Below are 21,976 nucleotides of genomic sequence, written 5' to 3'. Positions count from 1 at the left end.
CTTCTGGTCAAGTGGCGCTATGGAGTGGTCTTCCTGAGGCAAAGGGATCACATCCAGCAGTGTTATCATATGGAAGTGTTCTGATAATATATACTGATTGAGAAGGCAGAGATTCAGTATTGGCTTCAGTGTGCTGTCCTCCTTTAGTATCAAGAAGTACAGGGAATGCATGCCTCTCCTGGGTTGTTCTTTTGGAACTATCTCCATGACATCTTTTACCAGCAGAGATTTCACCTCCTTGAGAATGAGGAGGTGTTGAGAGTTGAGTGTCTTCATGATGGTATGCTTGGAGGTTGTGAAGTAAATTCTAGGCAGCACCCATTTGTGGAATGTTATTTTGGGCCAGAGGTGATGGTACTGCTATAGTCTTCACCAGACAGGTGGCGTGTGATCGGGGGAAGTTGTGGAGAGTCACTGTTTTGAGGTAGAGGTGCCCCTTTAGGGAGTACCTTTATATTTCCCCCTTTGACTACCTCTTTTGTATCCACATCTATACTATCCCCTATCACTTTGCTGGTGGCATGCCTGCTGTTGTTTCTGGTAGGACTGTGTGTTAGTGGTGGCTTTAGCTGCACCCCATCCTGAAACCTGCGAAAGGACTGCTATCTAGGTGCTGTGAACGGTAGGACCCCCCCCCCCCATTGATTTCACGGTTTCAGAGTCTTTTTTATTTTTTTCTAATTGGGTATCTACCTCCGAAGAGGTATTCCCCATTATAGGGACGTTTAAGAAGTGTTGCTGAACTTCAGGATTAAAGCCTGATATGCGTAGCCAAGCATGCCTGCGTAGAACAACTGAGGAGCTGATTCTTCATGCAGCAGCATCTGCACTGTCCAAGGTGCAGTGACTCGTTGTATTGCAGGTTTGTTCGCCCTCCAACACCAATTCCTCAGCTCTTTCTTTATACTGATCTGTGAGATGTTTAACAGCTCCTCTATGTCATCCCAAACTACTCTGATATAACATGAGAGTAGGCCGACTTAATTGGCTTTGCGGCAATGACTGGCACGTCCTACCGTCACTCGTTTGCCCTGCTGCATCTATTAGGTTACTCTCCTTATCCAGAAGAGATGTGTTACCTGTACTTTGGAAAACTGCCTTTTTCTTAGCTCTTGTGACTTCGATAGGTGTACCTTAACATAGAGCAGATTATTAGGTGCAGGTTTCTATTTTCGCTCAAGGTTTTAAAAACCTTGTCTTAACTGGGTCTTTAAATACTGCTGTGGAAACTTTAAGCTTTGACCCTATCATGACAACTGCGCTTAGTCTTGGAGTTTGTTTCGGCTGAAACCTTCCTCCTTTGGGGTGTGCATCTGAACTTAGTGTGCTCCAACGCTCAGCTGAGTATCACAATGATAAGAAGTTGAGTCATCTGGTAGTGAGGCTTCAGCTGGTGCCAGTACATCTATGTCTAGGTCTGGTTGAACAAAGTCCTAATTGTACCATGGACCTGGAGTACCTAGTAACATTCCCTCAAAGTCATCATCCTGAGTGTACTGTGCAGGGATGCTGGTATCAATATCATCTGAGTGTGTGGAAACTGGCGACATGGATAGTGGTGAAGAGTCTAGTGGCATAGAGCAAGTTGTTTCGTGTTCCATAGTCTTTTTTTTTTTTTTTTTTTGCTTTGGAGGAGGTTGGGTTTGACCCACGTCCTGCCGTATCCCTTCCTTTACTGCTTGATTTTCCTGGTTAATGCTCAGCCTACTAAAGTATTTTCCTGTTCGTAAGTCCTTGGAGGTTTTCAAAGATATTGCCCTCATACTAGGGGTTTACTGTGACTGGATCCTTGTGATCTGGCAAGTCCTTTTTTGCTTTGTACTTCTGTGGAGCCGGAGCAAAGCCATTGCTGTTGATGGCTTCAATGCCGATGTCTTTTTATGTATCAACATCAATGATGCTTCTGTACTCAATGTTATATGTCTAGTTGACTCCGACGACTTTGCCGGCACCAAAGAAGTATGGTTTTGCTTGGCGTCTAAGGCTATACAGGCATCAATGGCTTTGTCGGCAGCAAATGCTGCTCTGGCTTTGAGGGCTGAATGTCCCCTCCAGGTTTGCCCTGAGCTCAATCTGGATTGAGGCCATCGTCCTTTCTCAGCTCCAAAGGTTGCTTGGTGTCGATCAGAGCCCGACGGCTGTGGTGCACTAAGGCGGTGTTGAATGGCATTGTAGGTAATTATGGGGTGTGTGTGGGTGGGTCTGATGACCAAGCACTCGTAGCCCTTGGAGTGTCTTCATTCTGAGCCCTGATCCGGTAGTGATGGTATCTTCATGGGTGGAGGCAGGGAGGGAGGGTTGATCCTGTTCTTCTTCTTCGTGCTGTTCGCCGTCTTCAGACAACATAATGTGGACTATACAAGAGGAAGTCACTTTTGCCATCATCTTCCGATTCTTTGCATACGTTGATCAACTAGGCGTCGATTGCGAGGGGTTTACTTGTTCTTGAACAGATTGCAGGCTGTACAATCCTGTTAGTTATGCTCTGGCAACAGGCAGAGGTTGGAGACGGCATGCTGATTCGAGTATGCACACTTCGCCACACACAGTGGGCACTTTAGAAAATGTTTTTTGTTTTTTTTTTACCCTCCATTACCCAGAACTGAGCATTCTCGGCGGCACAGAGAAGTGTTATGGTCAAGGCAGCTGCCGAGCTGGAGGTTCCGAAGAAAGTCACCGGATACAGTGTCGATGACCACTGCACGGTATCATCGTTCAACTTAGCTGCAATGCTAGCAATCCAAGCCATATGGAGGAAAAATATCAAACAATAGAGCCGTTGAGCATGTGCATTCACTCAAAGAGGAACAGTCTCATTGTCAGGTCGGCAACAAATAATTTTTCGATAAAAACAAGTTGTAAAGTATGGGGCCAACACCAGATGGCATGAGCGTGTATAATGTGTTTCTGCAGCTAACACAAGCTACAAATAAATTCTGCCCCTGGAACAATTTTCTTTTTTTGTCTTGGGATCCTAGGGGTTAGCAGCAATTCATGATCCATTTTGTGTCTCCTGGTAGGCATTTACCATCACTGATTTGAAACGCGTTTGTGATGATCTAACATAAGTCTATTCAAGGTCACTTAAAAACTCTAAGCAGCTTTTTAATTAATTCAATGATTTCAGCACTTAACAAATCCTTTCTCCTCATTCTCTCGGGTGATATGTTGCTGGTTTCTTGGCATGTTTGTTGCTGTATTGATTCAATTCCGAAGAAACCAGGTGCACGCTGACAGCTTATATAACATTTGCATGGGATTTTGATCTCTCACTATCACCTCAGAGGATGAGCAGAAAACAGTTGTAACATGTGAAGAGAACATCAGAGATTAGGAAGAGCGATTAGTACACCAAGAAAACCGCAAATCTCCATAGACACATTTTAGTAAAGCCAGAAAGAATATCAGACAAGGGACAGAAGTTGTAATGCAACATATCAGAAACTGACTCTTTTCAAGATCTGGTATTTTTCTGTATCTTGAGTAGGACTGGTTGATTTGTATTCAAATAATGGCTTACTTGGACTGTTTTTGTAATAATTGGGTCCTTTGATTGTACGTTTTCCAATGCTGTTTATTTGTTAGATATTTTTAATATTGTGCGTGGACTACTGAATTCAACAATATATTTTTTGGCGATTTGGCGGTTGAGTCTCTTTTTGGACTCATGCCAATTATAAAAAGAATAAATAGGTATCTCATTAATAGATATCAGCCTGAAGCCAGTAAATAAGTGTCAGGTGCATCATTTCTGACAGGAATGGATCTGTGGTCAACTGTGTAGTTTGTATTGTTATCATATGTATTCAGTCTCACCCCTGGAGACCTATTAGCAAGCACAATCTGATATACCAAAAGTGAGGAAGTTGCAAATACAAAACCTGTGTAGACCTAACAGACTCATTGAAAAACAGTCTCGTGAAGTCTTAAATTTGGTTTTAGAGACCATAGAGATGAAGAGTAAACACACTATTCCTCCACTTGTTTAGTGTATTTCATAAGAACTCCTGTGTTAGGAAAATAAGAAGCAAAACTTCTGCTGGTCACAAAAAATACATATATAGTTGGGTCACTATTTGATAATGAAGCTCCAACGCTGGGACATTTATTTGCTGACAGCTTTTGCCCACAAGGGACATTTCCAGGACCATAGACTTAGAGTGGAATTTAAAAGGCAAATGGCCCAGCCACAACTGATATTAACTAGCTAACAAAACAAACCGTGTAAAACAAAGCAGGACATTTAAAAAGACTTATTAAAAAAAAAAGTTAACAAATTTAGTACTAACAAAAATAAGCACTATTCATGGCAAAATACACAAAATGTAAACATCACTGCAAGCTCTCAAACATTAAGTAACACAAGACCACTTTCTGGATCGATTATCCTTCCGCAAGCTTATGCACACAAAACTTTCCAGCTCACATTTTCTGCCAGTGGCAAGCTATGCCAGTAGTACAGCAGACCTGGGTGAAGACAAACAGGCTTTGCACTAAGAATTTCTTTGAGAATAGCACCTCTGTGAATCAAAGAAATTCAGTGTAGTTTTGTTTTTTACTTACTCTTCCTCATTCCCAGATTCACTATCACTGCCAAACAGATTCTGCTCATTGGTCTTGCCAGTCTCCCTCTTTCCGCTCTCTTCGTCTTCGCTATCCGACATCACATCCTTAGGCTTTGGTGCAGATTTCTCAGAAGCAGAATCACTGACAGAATCTTCACCATCGGAGAGTATGTTGCTCTTTTTTGCTGCTGAGATTGAAAAGCAAAACATTAATAATGGCATCACAAAAAGAGAGATTAGGGGAAGAGTTGGATTGTATGAAATGCAGAAAGCCAATGAACATCTGTCATAAAAATGAAATTACAGCAAATTGTACTAGTTAGGTTGCAATGTTTTTTGCCATGCTCCTGTAATAATCAAATCCTACAGGGCCAGGTATTGTTTAGGCTCTCCTAATTGCTTCCTGTTTAATAAAACCATTTCTCTACATGACCACAGAACTTTAATGCTGCTCATCATTTGTCAGCAGTGCCAAAGTTTAGCCCTACTCATTCTGTTGGATGTGAAATTGGTGCTAATCTGCCAATGCAGAGCACAGAGAGGGGACCTCCGCTGGCACAGAGATTTTTTCATCTTGCATCAATTATCACAAATGTACCTTGCTATACAGCTATTTTAACAATCCTTCAACCACTTTCTCAAAGATCATCTTTCTGACTCCTGCACCACTGTGTCTTCCTGTCTCACTGTGCGTGACTAAGGAGTGTAGCAGGATTCCTTTTTGAGGGTCAAATGACCCTTATGGCCCTACAGACATTATCTGCTAGCACGTGTGCGGCAACTTTAAGGGCAATACCCTGAGAAAAAGATCAAATCAGGGCTGCATGGATTCCAAAGGGCAGTGCTTAGCAATTATTTTGCGAACCCTGACAATAGAAATCTGAAATTCTCTGCAGGTAGAGATACAAGTTTCAACATTAAGGATGTCCGCTGCTAATAAACTGCTTTCAAAACCAGTGGCACAAATTCATTGAGGGACTGAATCTTCAGGGTTATTCAGGGATCTGCACCCATGGCACTAAGCCACTAGTGTTATAAAGTAAAATAGTCAACATATGGGTTCAGGCATGCTCATTACGTACTCTAATACATTCTACTACATGACTCTTCGACGACAAGAGCCAGTAATTTTGACATTACACAGATGCACTGGTAAAAACTACAAACAAGAACGCCTCATTTTTAGGGATCCAAGAGCTCTAACTAGCCAATTTGGAAAAATATAGAAGCTAATATGTTTTTTGGGGGGCAGGGAGGGTTGTCTTTGCTGACAAATAACAGTTTGAGAATACTTAGCATAGAATTCCTGCAACAACCTTGATAACATTGCTAATCATGCTCTCCTCTTAACCTTTACAGTGCGCTACAGAGAAAATCTAAAAAAAAAACAGGATATTCACAAATTCTACAGTACCTCTGCACCTACATAACCTCACCTCCCATTCATGCCGTCATTTGTAGTAGTTGGAAGCATATAAAAGTCTGAGTGTTATAGGAGTAATAACGTTTTTAAATGATTGTGTGACTAAGTAGGCACAGTGACACTGAACTGGTGTTTACATTTTTTGGGGGAGTGGGAAGTTATCGCCATTTGGTGAAGCATTTGACACTGCAGACTGGAAGTATTTTTGAAATATTACATTAGAACATTCTTCTTGGTTGTCAATGTATGAAGGTACTCCAAGTACTGTATTGCTCCCCACGTGTGTCCTAGAAAACAAGGATTCCATCCTTGGGTAGGCATGCTAGATGTAATTTCTTGTTTTGTACACTTTTTAATATGGTATTGCATGTGTTGAAGATCCGTTTGACATCAGGAAAAGTTTATGGCATTGTTGGGAGATCAGGCCAGTGGGAGCAGCAGAGCTGGTAGATCAGTTGAAGGCGGAACCCTTTCCTGTGCATATTGTCCTTTTTCTGGAACACCTACTGACATCCAAGTGAGCCTCAACACATCTTTAACTTGAGTTTTTGAAAGCAATTTAACTGTTTTATACATGTATGAATCTTGTAATAGTAGTACGTTTGCCAACTGTTTTTTCTGTTTTTGTATACGCCTACAAATGTCACACACCAGTTTATTTTGTCTTTATGTGTGGTGATCACAAAGCTCATCATTAGTGGACATGCATTTGAAGCCAACACACAGTAACGCTATGTATTTTAACTGAAGCGGACATAATAATTTTACTTTGTTATGTGTGTATTTTGTTTCACATAACATATTTGAACACTCAAATTTGCTTGTTTGTGTGACCCAACAGGAATTGAGTTATGCGAGTCATATTTGGGATTATGCTGATTGTTGAAGGCTTCATGTGATGGTCATGAACATTGGAATATGTTAGTTATTTGAACATAAATAAGTGTGGTGGTAGTTTAAAGACTTTGGACCAGCACTGGTGTGACTGGGCTGTGCTCATGCTGCCTTTTTGATGTGTTTCTTTAGATGGTGGTGAAATTGCAGCAGTTTGGTTTTCAAACCATAAAATAATCGGTGGTGAAGTACATTTTATGTGGGAGGTGTCACAGATGGGTACACCAGAATATGGACTGCCATTCCCTCCAGATTTCTGCATATTTTTGATAATTCCAACCAGTTCAATTTGTGGCCAGTAATCGTGGCAAACAGTCATCAGTTCACAAACATTTGCAGACCTATAAAGTACTGGTGCGTGCACCCTAAACACTTGATAAAGGCTATAATGAGAGTGTATATTGTAACACATTCACTGGCAACGTTTACCAATTCGAAGTTTTAACACGAATTGTTACAAGAGGGATCCTAACGCTAGGCAAAATACAAAAGTCCCTTAATAAAATAAAATGAAACTTTCACAAGATACTATCAACAAACATTAATAAAGCCAACAGGTCTCACCTACGAGAGCTATTGGCTTGTTCAATGTGTTTTAGCCATGTTGCACAGCAGTGCTGCTGCTGTGCAGCATGGCTGAAAGTATAAGAATAAAAGCGCTATGCTATGGCCAGCGTTTTTTGTTTTTTTTTATAAATTGCTGGCGTATACAGAGGACAGGGACTGAGGAAGGGTGTATGTGGAGGTAACAGAGAAAGTTAAAAAAAAAATGAGTTCCTTGCAGCCAGGTTGGCTGCATCACTTGCCTTTTTTTTTCTTTTTTGCGGGGCTGGAATTCCTTTATGGCTGCTCTGAGGATCGGCTCTCGAGGGAAATTCCAAAGTAGGTGCTCTATCATCATCTTCAGCAATATCACGGAGATTCTTTTTGGGGGGTATGGGGGTGGGGGGGGGGGGGGAGAGAGGAAGTTGCTTATGTACTTAAGTTTGCCTTCCTAATTTTTGAAGACCGGAGTGATTTAGTAACGAGTAGATATGGGCAATTCACAGATCTGAATTTGAAGAACTAATTCCAAACAGCAGTTTAAAAAGAAAGATACAGATTGTGTTTGGAAAGCAATTGCTTTACAGCTCAGTAGTCATAAGGCAGAACTCCCTGCAATTACGCCTGCCTGGGTGCAGTTAAGCTTTTCTACTCAGCTGTTTAATCTGCCCCTACAGTCCAGGATATCTCAGCAGTACCTCCTGCATGCAACAAGACAAAGGCCAAAATACAGGCTCCCACATCTACAGGAAACAGTTAGTTTCCCTTAAATTGATACCACTGTATAGGACCCACAGTTTACAATCATGGATATCCTAAACAGGAAGTATCCTCTTTATTTCCCCCAACCTGCGAGGGTTAGATACAACACATGGAGTAAGTCCAAGATACAAGCTCCACATCTTGCTGCAATCTGTTCAGAAATACCATCTGATTCTCCCACCTATGCCAGTATTCCAATGCCATGACTTAAGCTCCAGGAGACCTGTAGCTCATGTACAGCAGCTTCTCCAGACCTCCACCGCCTCTGAGCCCACCTTTCTTTAATAGGAGTCTTGGACTAAGCACAAAAGGCAACATTTATATTCTGTTGCAGTTTGAAATCAACATAAAGGTTTCTCTGTGGACTCTCTGAATTTCCATGTCCAAATCAATATCTAATCTATCCTGCAAGATCACCCCCTATCAGGAGTTTAATCACAAAGGTTTTCAGATCCCTTGCCTCAGTTCCCTCAGGGATACTCACTAGCCTTAAGTTACTGCACCTAGAAGGATTTTCTAACTTGTTTAGGACATCAATGAATGCTTGGTTTTGCAGTTTTGACTCATGAAGAATGCACATATCAAGTAAGGTGAGATGTCGGTAAAAGGACAACACAGCGACAGTGTGAACTGGGCACCAGAATGGATGAACTGCAGAAGCTTGGAGCCACGGTTCAGATTAAGTTTCCCGCGTTGTTGCAGATCATGTGAAAAATAAGATGTATAATCTCAGAAGCCCTGCAGAAGTGAATGTGCTAATAGAAGAAATTAAAGTGGCTGCTTAAGGTGTAGGTTGGATCGGAAAGGATTTGATATTTATAGGTGGGGGTAAACCATCCCCTCAAATGATGGATAAGAAGCCAAAGGATAAGGAAGGGGTACCACATGGCATGAGTAAGGGGGGGGTATATTGAGTGGGCAGCACTGGCGTAAAAAAAAAAAAAAAAGAAAAAAAAAAAAAAACTGAGTACGTCCTCCAATCACAAGGTTTAGTTGCAGAACACCTAAAGGATAGTGGGGCTCACATCATATAGCTGCAGGGAATCCACAGAGACCAGAGTTTAAAGCTTTCCTTAGAAGGCTCAGATGGGTACAGGACGTGGTATGTTGTGCGCAACGGGGGTGAAGGGAAAGTACGAGAGGGGTGGCCACTATTATCAGGACACATTCAGTGATTAAGCTCTTAAAGTACAATACTGATGATACTGGGAGAAGGCTGGTGTCAATCTTGTAGACTGGTAGTACACAGCTGTTGTGTACAGTGTATTATGGTCTGAACTGCAATGATCCAGTATGTCTGGCTATGTTACAACAGCATTTGCTAACAGCTCCTACACCTGTATTAGTGGGATGGGATTTTAATATTGTTTTAATTAAGAAGCTGGATAGAACATCAAGAACCAAGTGCATAAATACCCCCCAAAACCTCTTGCAAGTTGAGGGGCATGAGGGACTGGAACCCGGTAGACATTTGGCGCAGGAAGTCGCGGACCTATAAACAGTTTACCTTTTACAGCAAAAAACAGAGGCATTATTCTAAGATCGATTATTTCCTCTTAGATCAATCTCTAAATGACATGGTAGAGTCAATTGTCAATCTTCCAGCCCTGCTGTCGGATCACTGCTTTGAATGCTTAAAATTGAACCTCTCTGACAGGCCATGCTCAAGGAGATGGACATTAAATAGGGTCTTGCTTCTACAGGAGTGTGTTGGCTCAAAACCATCAGAAAAGACTGTTGAGTTTCTGTACAAAATGTGGGTACAGCTAGTCAGCCCATAATCTGGTATCCGTATAAGGCTTATCTTTGGGAGGTAAGTAATATATAAATTGGAAACGCAAACGCAGGAGGAGATGTTTAGGGCAAGAATCTTGAGGAAGGAGTTAGAGCTCCAAGGTGCAACGATAAAGCATCCCTCTATATAAAAAAAATATATTTTTATTTTTTGCTTTTCCTCTACAATTAGGAAATAGCGGAAGCTTAACAGGAAGGCAGATTGGCAAGGAAGATACAGAATAGGTGGACAGCCAGTAAGTTGCAGCATTTTGATTTGGTAAATACTGTAGCTCCAAGTTAGCCTGGAAGGCCCGGACAGCTAGAACTAGGAATTCCATACATACACTAGTGAACTCTGATACTGGAAAGGTGTTATACACCAATAATGAGATAGAGGGAGAGATCCTGAGACATGCAAGATCCCTATATAATAAGCACATTCATCCACATAAAGATAGCAATAAGAAATGGTTATCGAATAGAGACCTCCTGACAGTAACAAGGGCACAGGTTAAAGTTCTCAGTTCGGAGATTACCAAGGAGGAAATACAGAGCCAGGTTGCGAAGCTAAAAGGACAGTAAAGTGCCTGGGCCTGACAGGCTCCTTTTGGAACTTTATAAAGCTATGTTAGATACTTTGGCACAAGCACTGAAGGAACTGTTTAACGCAATCTATTTTAAGAGGAAGAAAGTGCCGCTTCTTGGTGCGAGACCACAATCATAATGGTTTTGAAGCCAGCTAAAGATACAACCAGAGCGAGTCTTACACACCAATATCACTATTAAATATGGATTTTAAGATCTTTGCAGGGGTAGTGGCCTATAGGACTGAAAATGCAGTTAGAACTACTGTACACCCCGATCAGAGGGGTTTTATCCTAGGGAGGCAGCTGAATGAACTGACTCATCTTCGGATTGGTGCCATAGATCTCTGATGCCTGAAGCCTGATGCCCAGGATGTTCTGTTGACGGTTGCAGCCCTGGATGCCAAAGGCTTTTGACAGGGTCAGTTGGAAAGTCCTTAAAAGGTTCAGATTTAACCAGATAATGATTAGAACATTACAGAGTTTTTAAGAGGCACCAGTCGAAAGGGTCTTGGTAAATGATGTATTGACAGAGAATTCAACCATTTCGAGGGGTACTAGCAAGGCTGCCCCCTTTCACCACTTCCATCTGACCTGTATATAGAACAGATTGCTCAACGGATCAGGTTATATGCCACCATTATCACATTTAGTGCTCTCGGTTTTGAAGCCAAATTGGCACTTTATGCAGATGATATCTTGCTACATACCAGTGAAATGCCTCAGTCAATATCTAAGGTAGTAGAATATGCTGAGGAGTTTGCTAATATCCCAGGGTACCAAATCAGTAAGGAAAAAAACAGAGGTTATGTCATAGGGGATGGAGGGAGGAGTACAGAATTACACAAAGCAGATTAAGTATTTGGGAATACAAATAGTGCATAAATTGGAGGATAGCCTCCTGATAAATTTGGGGAAAAAGTCAGCAGTGAAGTAGAAAAGCTCCTGATGAGATGGAACAATTTGCCTTTAAGAATCTATGGTAGAATAAACTTGATTAAAATGATGGTGCTTCCAAAAGTCTATTTTCTGATTAATACTATACCCTTTTCGAAGGAGCATGTCAGCAAACTACAGGGCAAAGTAAGCAATTTTGTGTGGGCATCTAAGGGCATCCATCTCATGGAAAAAGCTCAGGAGGAAGCAGACTGCTGGAGGCTTGGTGGTACCTGACTTTCAGATTTACTGTAATACTTTCTAATTTAAGTGCATTTGGCTGCTAGCTAATGAGTCAGATAACTAATTTATGGGCAAAGTATACGCAGCAATGTTAACTGACATGGGATGAAGTCATTTTCTGTGTAAATGTGGGGATCCCAAGTATTTTGAGAAAGTTAGGCTGAAGGTCCTTGTTGCTACATTAAAGATATGGGTCAGCTTCAGAAGAACTTTTAATATTCCATACTACACTTCCTCAGCCCCAATTCGGGACTCACCTGGGACTCCAGAATGTTTAAAAGATGCACTTAGCAGGCCTCTGAGGCAAGCAGAGAAATTACTGAAGTGACTTGAGGGACAGGAGAAGATTAGTAAGGTGGGAAGCATTGGCAGCGCTTACTGGAGGTGAGCTTTCAAAGTTCAAGTATTATGAGCTGCAGTTATGGTGGGTGTCACAGGAATGGGTCGAAGAGGGTGGGCCATTTAGATAGTAGTACAACTCTGAAGAACAAAGTGGCACGTTGGTACTGGGCCCTTCTCGAGGCTTAAGATAATCACCCAGAACCATACTTGATTTGGAAGGTTGACCTAATTGAGAGTAATTTAAGCCTATTGAGTCAAGTATCTCTAAAGACTCTATATACCGTTGTAAAATCTGTGCCACTGAAGAGAAACCACCTTTTTAACATGCATAGGGCCTACTGGACTCCATGTAAGCTGGCTAAAGCGGTTGGTAAGGCACCTACTTGCCTGAAATGTGGAGCTCCGCAAGTGGATGATCTACACATATTCATGGACTGTCCTGGATTATCACCTTATTGGAGCTGCATGAGTGGGATGCTTAGTAAAACAACTGGTTACCAAATCAATGTAAGTCGCCAGCTGATGTTTTCTGGCAGCTACCTGGATAAATAATGTTACTTCATCGTAGTCCCCAATCTACTGCATTGTAGTACTGCACTTTTGCAGAAGGCTTGTTTATGGCACAGACAAATGAGCATGATATAGCGCTTTTACCAGTCACGTCCTTAGCAGAAAGCCAAAGAAGAGTGTAAACTGTTAACAGCCTGGACAGAAACTGCAGTAACGTGGCCACTGAGAGCTGATTACATTGTGGGAGTAGTTTACAGTAATAACTTTCTGCATGTGGGGCCTATAATCATAGTATGCTGCTTTTTAGAAAAGGAGTAAGAGATGTACTCTAGAATCAGAAATCAAACCTGTGAATTTGCCAGGAAAAGAGGTTATTAAAAAAACATACATCAAATTGAATAGATTGTTGTAAAATACCGAAGTAAGAAAATCAAATTTAGGCGCATCACAAATTATGCAAATTGGTGTTTGTATAGTTTTACAAAGCAATATGAATTCACAAGCCAGAGAAGTGATAAGACTAGGAGTAGAAGCTAAGAAAAGGAAAAGGAAAGAAAATCAGAAAAATCCCTATTTAAAACCATAAGGCTACTATATCACAAAGAATCCTGGAAGCCAAAAAACAGTGACCAAGAAGATATATAGAACAAGCACCTGAGGACCAACAAACAGCCAAACCGTGAAGCATTTTGGGACACGATAAACAGGCTTGTCAAAGGACAGGCAAGCCATCAAAACGACTGGATCTCAGAGGAAGTCTAGGAATCATATATTCATGTACAATTGTCAGAAGAGAGAAAGAAGTTAGTCATCGAAAACAGGCAACAATGTTGCCAGAGGAAAGACCCGGGAGATAAACCAAAGAGTTACAAGTTTAGACATCAATGTAGAACACAGAGTTCAATGATCAATTATACTCATACTTCGGGGTCTTTGGCAGACGCTAAATAGCTAGAGGAGATCCTAAAGAAACTGAAGTCAGAAGGAGCGGTGGGTCTATATGGTCTTCCCAACGCGTTTTTCCAGCCCGATGTTGCTTTTTGGGCCTGATATTTCACACCTCTATAAACAAATCCATCACAAGAATGTCATATCTGCCTCATGGAAAGGGGACATCTTACATCCTATCTAAAAGAACAGAAGTCTTTCATCACCGTGAACTATAGGCTAATGGCGCTGATCGATGTGGAAGCCAAACTGTACGCACAATGTATGCCTCAAGACCTGCAAGTCTGGGTCAAAAAAAAAAAAAAAAAAAACTCATATCAAAAACACAAAAATTACTTGGGCCAGGCATGGGGACAATCACAAACCTTGCCATACTCACCATCTTAGCAGAAAACACAATAAGGCGTAAAACTCATCTGTTTGCGTGTTTCATTGACCTCAAATCTGCCTTTGATCGTGTCCCTTGTGGCTGCCTCTGAGCAAAATTGGCAGAATGGGGAATCCCAGGAGAAATGATAAACACGATCATAGCACTGTATAGTGACACATGGGCACAGGTCAAAATGGAAGACAGTAGCAGCAGTCACGTCAGAAATCCACACTATGAATGGCTTCAAACAGTTCGAGCCCCAAGTTTGTTAAACCTATACTTAGCTGATTTAAACAGCTATTTGATCAAACAGCGCAGCCGGCCACCCACCTTGGCAACATGAAAATAATGTGCTTGTAGTATGCAGACATTGCTGTTAGAACCAAACGCCCATCGGCCTGCAAAGATCCATCAACACACTAGCAGCTTACATTGAGCTACAAGGAGTAGAGCAGAATTTAAATAAAATAAAAGACGTGCATCTGGTCGATACCAAGTACAAGTCATTTACCTGGTTTGCAAAGAGCAAACAGGTCGAGGTTGCTTGGTCATACAAGTATTTGGGTATCAATATGGGGTGCCAGCTGTCCTTCAAACAACCCCTGCCATATCACCGGCAAAAGCGCACTCCCTCATTTTTGCATTTAAACTATTGTAAAAGAAACTGAGCTGGCTTTCACAAGCTCATCTGCTAAATGTAATGGTAGCTTAACTCATGCCAACATTTGCTTATGGCTTGGAAATCATGCATGGCAAGGAAGCAGCCATCCTAAATCAGATACAAACAAATGCCTCTAAGTGGACTTCTGCTTGCCAAAAATCAACCTCCCCAGCCCAGGTGCGGCTCGAATTAGGCATCAAAATCAAAGGCCACAAAGAATGAACACCTTTGTTCAACTGTGTTGGAGACTTCGTGCCTCTGAGAGCGGGGCTTTAAATCATTTATACTGGCTTGAGATTTCGGTCGTATGAGAAAAAAACAGACACGTTATTGGGGAGAATACTGAGTAAAGGTGAGAGAGCGTAGCTTAAAATTATATTCTATAGACGTGAAATGCTCACATATATATACTAATAATGCAGTACTAATAATGTATTAATAAACATGGAAAAATATTTGTTTGTGTAAACTAATGTCGAATAGGAGAAATAACCACTTCTAATTGCATATATCATTATGGTTTGAACTGCATTCATTAGAACTCGTATACCTTAAGTTAGCATGAGTCGCAAACAAGCTGTGTAACTCTCATTAAAAGGCGTATTTTCTGCTTCTCCAGTGTGCTGGCTTGCAAACGACCATGACCCAGCGATTGTTCTTTTCTGTACCTAAAAGAAACATTCTGTATTCTCCCATTCGCATGCTAGTAGCCTTTAGTAGGAATAATGAAGCTTCGAAACAAACATGGACACTTTCAAGGACAATAAAGCGAGGAGAAGAGAACTCCTGACCCAAGACGTGTGCCAAAGTGGTGAAGTAACCCCGGATATGCCACCTACGAAAAACGTCAATTATAAAGACCAATTGGGATATGAGTAGATATCAAGAAATGACAAATGCATTACTTACTGTATAATTTGATTGGTTACCAATGTGGGGTGTAGTGACTGACCAATAGAATTTTGGGGGAATGTATCACTCAAGAGGGGATAAAAACCCATGACACGAGAGACGAGACACATTAGGCAGGGATGATATTGATTGTATCCAGAAACTCTGTCACTCTATTTGATGAATTGAGACTTAGAAAATTCGTTAAACTTTCCCCTAAAGGGAGAGTTTCCTTGCTTCCAATTAGGTAGATTGACGGTGACTCTACTGATGTCCTGAAGACGAAGACGAAGACTGATCCTGAATGCTGACCTATCTTGAGGAGGGTAATTATTTGTTAACAAATCTTTTGCCTTTTCTTTCTCGGTACCAACTGCTGTATGTTTAAACTAGATAACATAGTTAGATGTTTTCCAAATTGATGTTCTAAATTGTTTTGCATGAAGCCCAACATGCTAATGCCAATTTGAGGTTAGACGAGGTACTCATTTGACTGACGGAACTGACGTGACTGACATGAAGCTATGCTGAACTGATATCTTATGAGCTGATGCGAACTTTGATATTCTTGCTAAACATATCTATCTTATGATTCTGATCATTGCATTGCTGAAAGCATATTGTAGTTGCCAATTTGTGATTATGCTCATATATTACTTGGTTTTGACACTAATACGTTTATTATTAGATTGTAATCAATAGGGAATAAATTCACAAAATCTTCCTTCAAAGTGTGATTATTTGAGTCTGAAGAATAATGAATGCGCCGCAGATTTATTCATGGTAATGTGATATGTATTTCTAAAGCTAATTCTTATTGATTAATGTTTGATAATCTCGTTTTACGGAGACTCACCACTGGGTCCAAAGGTTCATCGACCTAAAACGAGTCCTGATGTGTATAAATTAACATAGACGGACGCGTTATCAAAGGCATTAGACAAATTAGGCATACAGGATGCATGGGCAATCAGCATGTAAAGAGCAGCCTTCACCCGAATAATTATATCCTCAGCGAAGTATCAGTTACATCTACACAACAAGAATATTCTCAAAGAGGCAGCACGCCTGGACAGTGATCAATTCCTACCACAGTTTGAGGCCTCAGGCATATGTAACTGCACATTACCCCTCCCTATTTGAAAATAATTTTCATTGGATATCTCCTTGAGCATTTGGACACTAAAGAACTCATCTCCACGTGGAAGGTTAAGGCGCCACGCTAGGGCTGTTGGTTATGCGGTTATCAATTGGAGTCGACGTCTCACATCATGTGCACGTGCCCGACAGTTATGAATTACAGGAAGAAATTACTCAAACCATTATTTCTGAAACTACATATCTGCACCTGCAAGCAAGCGGTTAACACCTGGCTGAGTGGAGGCTCAATTGCCAGTGCTTGCCAAGGATCAACATTTTTAAACCTGGTGGTGAAACACCTCTGCCAGACTGAGATTGAGGCGGGATAAGGATTAAAAATGTTGATTGCTGCAACACAATGTTTTTGCATTTCGAGGGCATTGACAAAGGACCAAAAACTGAAACCTCAACCACCTTTCTTTGAATTTCAGATACAATTTCTCCTTTGAACATTAGGACAAAGGACCCTAAATAGTGCACAACGAAAAATGTGGCATAAGGCACTTAAATTGTTGATTTTGCACAATGTTAACGCACCTTACAGTCTAAGCACCTCGCTTAAATACTTGAACAATTGATTTGTACTTCTTTTTACAGGTACTAAGCCGCACGGGTTTAATGTGATTTTCTCCAAATGACAGACCTGTACTAAGCGTTTAAATTGTTATCTGATTTTGCTTAATGTTAATGCACTTTAGAGTCCAATCACCCCCTGCAAACATTTAGGCAATCGATTTGTAAGTCTTTATGTGTATTAAATTATAGGGTTCAATGCGGCCTTAGTTGTATGTTCAGATGATACAACCATAAGCAGTGCTAGCATTTTATCCGTATGCAATGGTTTTTATCAACTATGCAATAAACTTAAATTCATGAACTCATTCATGAAAGCACAATACAAAAATCATTAGAGAAGATTAGTTTTTTACAATTGTGCAAGGTGATTTGGAAAGGTTGAACTTTAAAACTGATATATATATATACACACACACACACACACACACACATACATATCTATTACTTAGTGGTGGTTGCCATTTCCATAGAAAAAAGTGTTTTTTGACATGCCTTTATCTTTGGCAGTTTGACAAATCTTCATGAAATTTTCCCAAAAAAGTGCCCCAGTGATTTTTGTTGTGCACGGAAAGTTTCAGGGTGATGTGTCATGCGGAGACCATCCAATTTTTTGGGGGGGGGGTTAGCTGTTGGTACGCAGATTGTGTTTTTGGGTGTTTGGTGTATACCAGTTCAGTAGTTTTTGAGATACTAAAGGAGAAATAAATGTGTATACCTGCGGTCGCAAATAGTTTACACATTTTTGCAAATGCACGTACAAATATAGGCACTGTAGGTGGCTGGCCACAACCTGAACAGAAAGTTGTGCGTGCCATTTTAAGGTCTCTGGACATGGTCCCTGGGGCTGAAAAACTATGAAAAGTTGCATACGGGTCACAATGGAGGTACCCTGAACCCAGGAGTGTGATATAGGGGTGTTGGAGGGTCAAATTATGGGTTTAAAATTATTTTTCTTCACCATGTGCGATATTCACGATTAATCATGAATAAGCAGAACATTTTTTTTTTTTTTAATTCAGACTCATTCATGCACTAATTAATTTACTCATGCATGATCTCAAGTCTCATGTGCCATCTCATTCACTCCCACATCCACACCGACACTCATGCACCCATTCACAATCCCATTCAGACCCTCATGCACCCACTCATAGGCCCACTCACACTGACGCATCCACTCACAGACCCACTCAGACCCTCACGCACCCACTCTCAGACCCACTCGCCGACTCACAACCTCATGCACCCACTCACAGGCCCACTCAGACCCTCATGCACCCAATTTCACACCCAGTCACAGACACCCTCTCACACCTATTCTCACAGAAAGAGACAGACTGTTCAGCTGTGCATGGCTGGGTGGTTTTCGGGGCTCGCCTGCTCGGACCTTTGGCCGTGCACAGCGTTGGGTTGGGTTATTATAGGGGTTGGCAGTCAGGCTCTGCGGCCATCCACTGTTGCGCACAGCCTTTGGCGGTGGTTGGATTTACATAAAAAAAAAAAAAAATAATAATCATTTGAAATTCACTGAAGAAAAAAAAGTTACAGGGTCGTTATGGTTAGGTTCTGAAGTTACTCGTACAAAACCACAAAAATTCTGCAGTTATAGTTAGAGTTCTTTCAAGTACCTATAACTCGTGCCCTTGCCATGCACTGCTAATTACCCCAAATATTACACCAGCCCTTGCCATGCACTAATTACCCCAAATATTACACCAATCATGATAACTTCTATAACGTCCTTAGAACTATAAATGAAACATTAACAGTCACATTTTTGCAGAAAAAGCTGTGCATGGCAAGGCCCCCTGTTATAGTTAAATTAGGGCACGGGTCATACTTACTTAAAAGAACTATAATTATAACTGCTGAATTTCTATGGTTTTGTACAAGTAAATACAGAACCTAACCATATTTTCCCTGAAACCTTCAGGTTTTTTTTTCCACTGAATTTCTAAGATTTTTTTTAATTCTATTTCCTAACGGCAACATCCATGTAGTAATCTGTTTTTTGCAATATATTCCACCAAAGAACGCAGCACTCCCGAAGGATTCACATTACAATTTCATTTATTGAACAAACAGTATTTCCTCTAACACCACAACGCATTTCAACTCTGTCTTTATCAAGTGGTTTCAGTCTGTGAACACGTTATTCTTACTAGCATGCCTTTTATTGACAAAGGTATTTTGGGAGTTGTAGTTCTTTCCTTTGAAGTCCATATTGCGCTGTGGATTACTTGATGGAATGTATTCTCAGCACAGCTCCTGCTTATCTTGCTCCCATTCAAACTTTTATGGGCTAGTTTATTTTTGGTTTGTTATTTTGCTGCGTGCAAGAGAACCTGTGTTTCAAAGAATGCGCCACCACTCTCATAAAGCTGCTACTCAGCAGGCCGTGCGTTTCTTATTTTCAATCAGTCCCTTTTCAGCAACAAGATGGTTAAAATGTCACATTCACCAACCCTCATACGATTTATAGTTCGACAATAGGCTACTGCTGCTTGCCTCCAGGCCCTCTCCCAAAATAATTATTCAGTTCAGGGCGCATCGGTATATATTCAGTTTGTGACTGCAACACTGGTCGCAAACCACTTACCAGTTAAGGACTCCCAAGTTGAGGTGATAACGGATTTGCAAAGGGGAAGGGATCCGCTAAGTACCCAGTCCCCTTTTAAAGCAGGGTACCAGACTTTGGGGTGAGTGTATATGAGGGGGAGAAGTGGGTAGTGTTCATTCCCCAAAACCTCAAATGGGAAATTCCCCTTGGAGGGTTTAGTACAATAAAACAGAAACTGCTCAGGGAGAGCAGATTTTCAGGTATAATCGGTAGTGCAGCTTTGTAGTTTACTTAATTAAAAAAAAAAAACACAAGTAGTGGGTAAAAGAAATTATCAGAAAATTGTAAAAAAAAACAAAACAAAAAAAAAAAACACTTTCAGAAAGGCAGGAAACATCACGGGGAAACTCAGTGACTTTCCAGAGTATCACAAAGTGTGAAGTCTGAGGTGCAAAACAGCAAGAGTACATAACTAAACTCTGCTGTAACAACATCATGGTTTAAAACCAATCTCGTGCAAGCAGTGTGATATTCTAAGAAAAGAAATTCTAAACTCCATCATTGCAGAGTCAAAGTTCTGTTCGTTCCTACATAATTGGGGTGCTTGGTATTCATTTTATATCAAACATGCGTGAAGTAGGCTTATGTCAAATGTCGAGTGTGTGAGTTTAACGGGTTCTGAATTGGCTGGTGAGTCCTGGAGTGTGTGTTGCACAAGATGGCAGTCATCACTGTGCAACTTTGGCATTGCTCTTCTAGACAACGCCAGCCTGAACGTACACAGCTCCTCCCCCCACTCCAAGGTTAGATGGGCCTGGGGTCTGGAAGAGATAGCCAGTACATTCATCCTATGAGGTAGCTGTATTTCCCGGTCAGACAGAAACCCACTGTTTTATTTCCTGCCAGCGACCAAAACTGAGATACATGTCAAATGATCCTCCAGTCATTCAACATATGTCTAGGTCAGCCTACACCTGTTGAAGAATGACAGTAGTGTGGGATGCCCACAGAGTTGGGCTCCAGGAGTGGGGAAAAATGCTCACCCCGGAATGGATGAGTGCCCAGATATTTAGAAGGTGCAACCTTGGGTGGACAGAGACTGCCCATGAGATATGAGGTTGCCACAGCTGCCCAGTCGAACCGGAAAAACAACCAGGTGAATGATCTGCTCTGTTGCCTTTAGGAATCCGGAGTGGGGAAGTGTGCTTTATGCTGGACATTCCTAATGCCTGAAAGTCAAATGCATCCACTTCCCTAGTTGCTCTCGCTGGGCACAGAGACTACTGGTCCTCAATCCATTGTATGGGAATCTATTTTCAATGACAAGAGGAGGTTTCCCCGAATTCCAGAACTGTTGGAACTATTACCTGACCCCATAGTTCCAGTCAATGTCACCATTACCTTTCCCTCAAATTAGCCTAGTGGCCACCAGGAGTTGGTGTTCTCATTCGCTGCTGGTGAACATCCACCGTAAAACAAATAACCTATCGGTAGTAAGATACAGGCTGCTGCCCCGTTGGTACATAGTGGGAACTAGACCACTAGTTCTCCAAAATCCAACTCTGAGTCCAGTGGGACTCAGGACTCCCTCGACTTAAACCAAGATATCTGACGGTCAGCAGTAGTCAGGCATCTGGTCAGCAGAACTAAGCAAGAAAGTGCCAAGGGTTTCCAAAGTTGCACAACCTGTTTGGCTGGTGAATTTTTGGGATAAACATTTTTGAAGGTTGTAGGTTCGACTATTTGCAGGGGCGCTTTCTTTAAACTCATGAGTAACAAAGAAGGCAACATCAAATGCTGAGAACTTCTGATCTTGATGGGAGGATCCAAAGCATCTCCCATAGAAAACCTAGAGTTCACTGTCAAAGTTTTTTTTAGTGCCAAGAGCGAGGTAGATCCTGGGCTGACTTAATGAGCTGGTGTCTCTAGGAAGAACAAATGTTGTCATTAATATGATAACTTCATCAGTATCATTTTAAGCTGAAGAAACAAATGTGTGTTTTTGCATCTGATTAAGATCAAGAGAACTTTACTTTATTAGTACATCCGGTGGTGATGGGCACACTAGCTTCACTGCATCCAAACTGTTTTTTACATGAATTGTTGGCTATTTAATGCACTATGAGAAAGTGTGATGTTTGCTCCTAACGGATGATGTTACTTATGGTATGTGCTGAATACCGGGTGTAAGGAAATGCCTCCTTGGCATGGTTACCCCCTGACTTTTTACCTTTGCTGATGCCAAGTTATGA

General features: G+C 41.3%; 1 protein-coding gene across 4 annotated transcripts in view; it reads right to left on the bottom strand.

Annotated features, from left to right (window-relative positions):
• Positions 1-21,976, bottom strand: part of IWS1 (interacts with SUPT6H, CTD assembly factor 1) — a 301,618-nt gene that overhangs the window by 191,859 nt on the left and 87,783 nt on the right. For 2 of the 4 annotated variants that reach the window (XM_069213754.1, XM_069213755.1), the window contains exon 4: positions 4,564-4,753. In XM_069213754.1, coding sequence (XP_069069855.1) covers positions 4,564-4,753 — 190 coding nt within the window. The remainder of the gene's footprint in view (positions 1-4,563; positions 4,754-21,976) is intronic. The other 2 variants (XM_069213757.1, XM_069213756.1) reach the window with 1 other exon arrangement.

Source organism: Pleurodeles waltl, chromosome 11 (genome assembly GCF_031143425.1).
Source record: "Pleurodeles waltl isolate 20211129_DDA chromosome 11, aPleWal1.hap1.20221129, whole genome shotgun sequence".
Classification (NCBI taxonomy): Eukaryota; Metazoa; Chordata; class Amphibia; order Caudata; family Salamandridae; genus Pleurodeles; species Pleurodeles waltl.
The sequence above is the reverse complement of the archived record's forward strand: the minus strand, read 5'-3'. Positions and strand labels throughout refer to the sequence as shown.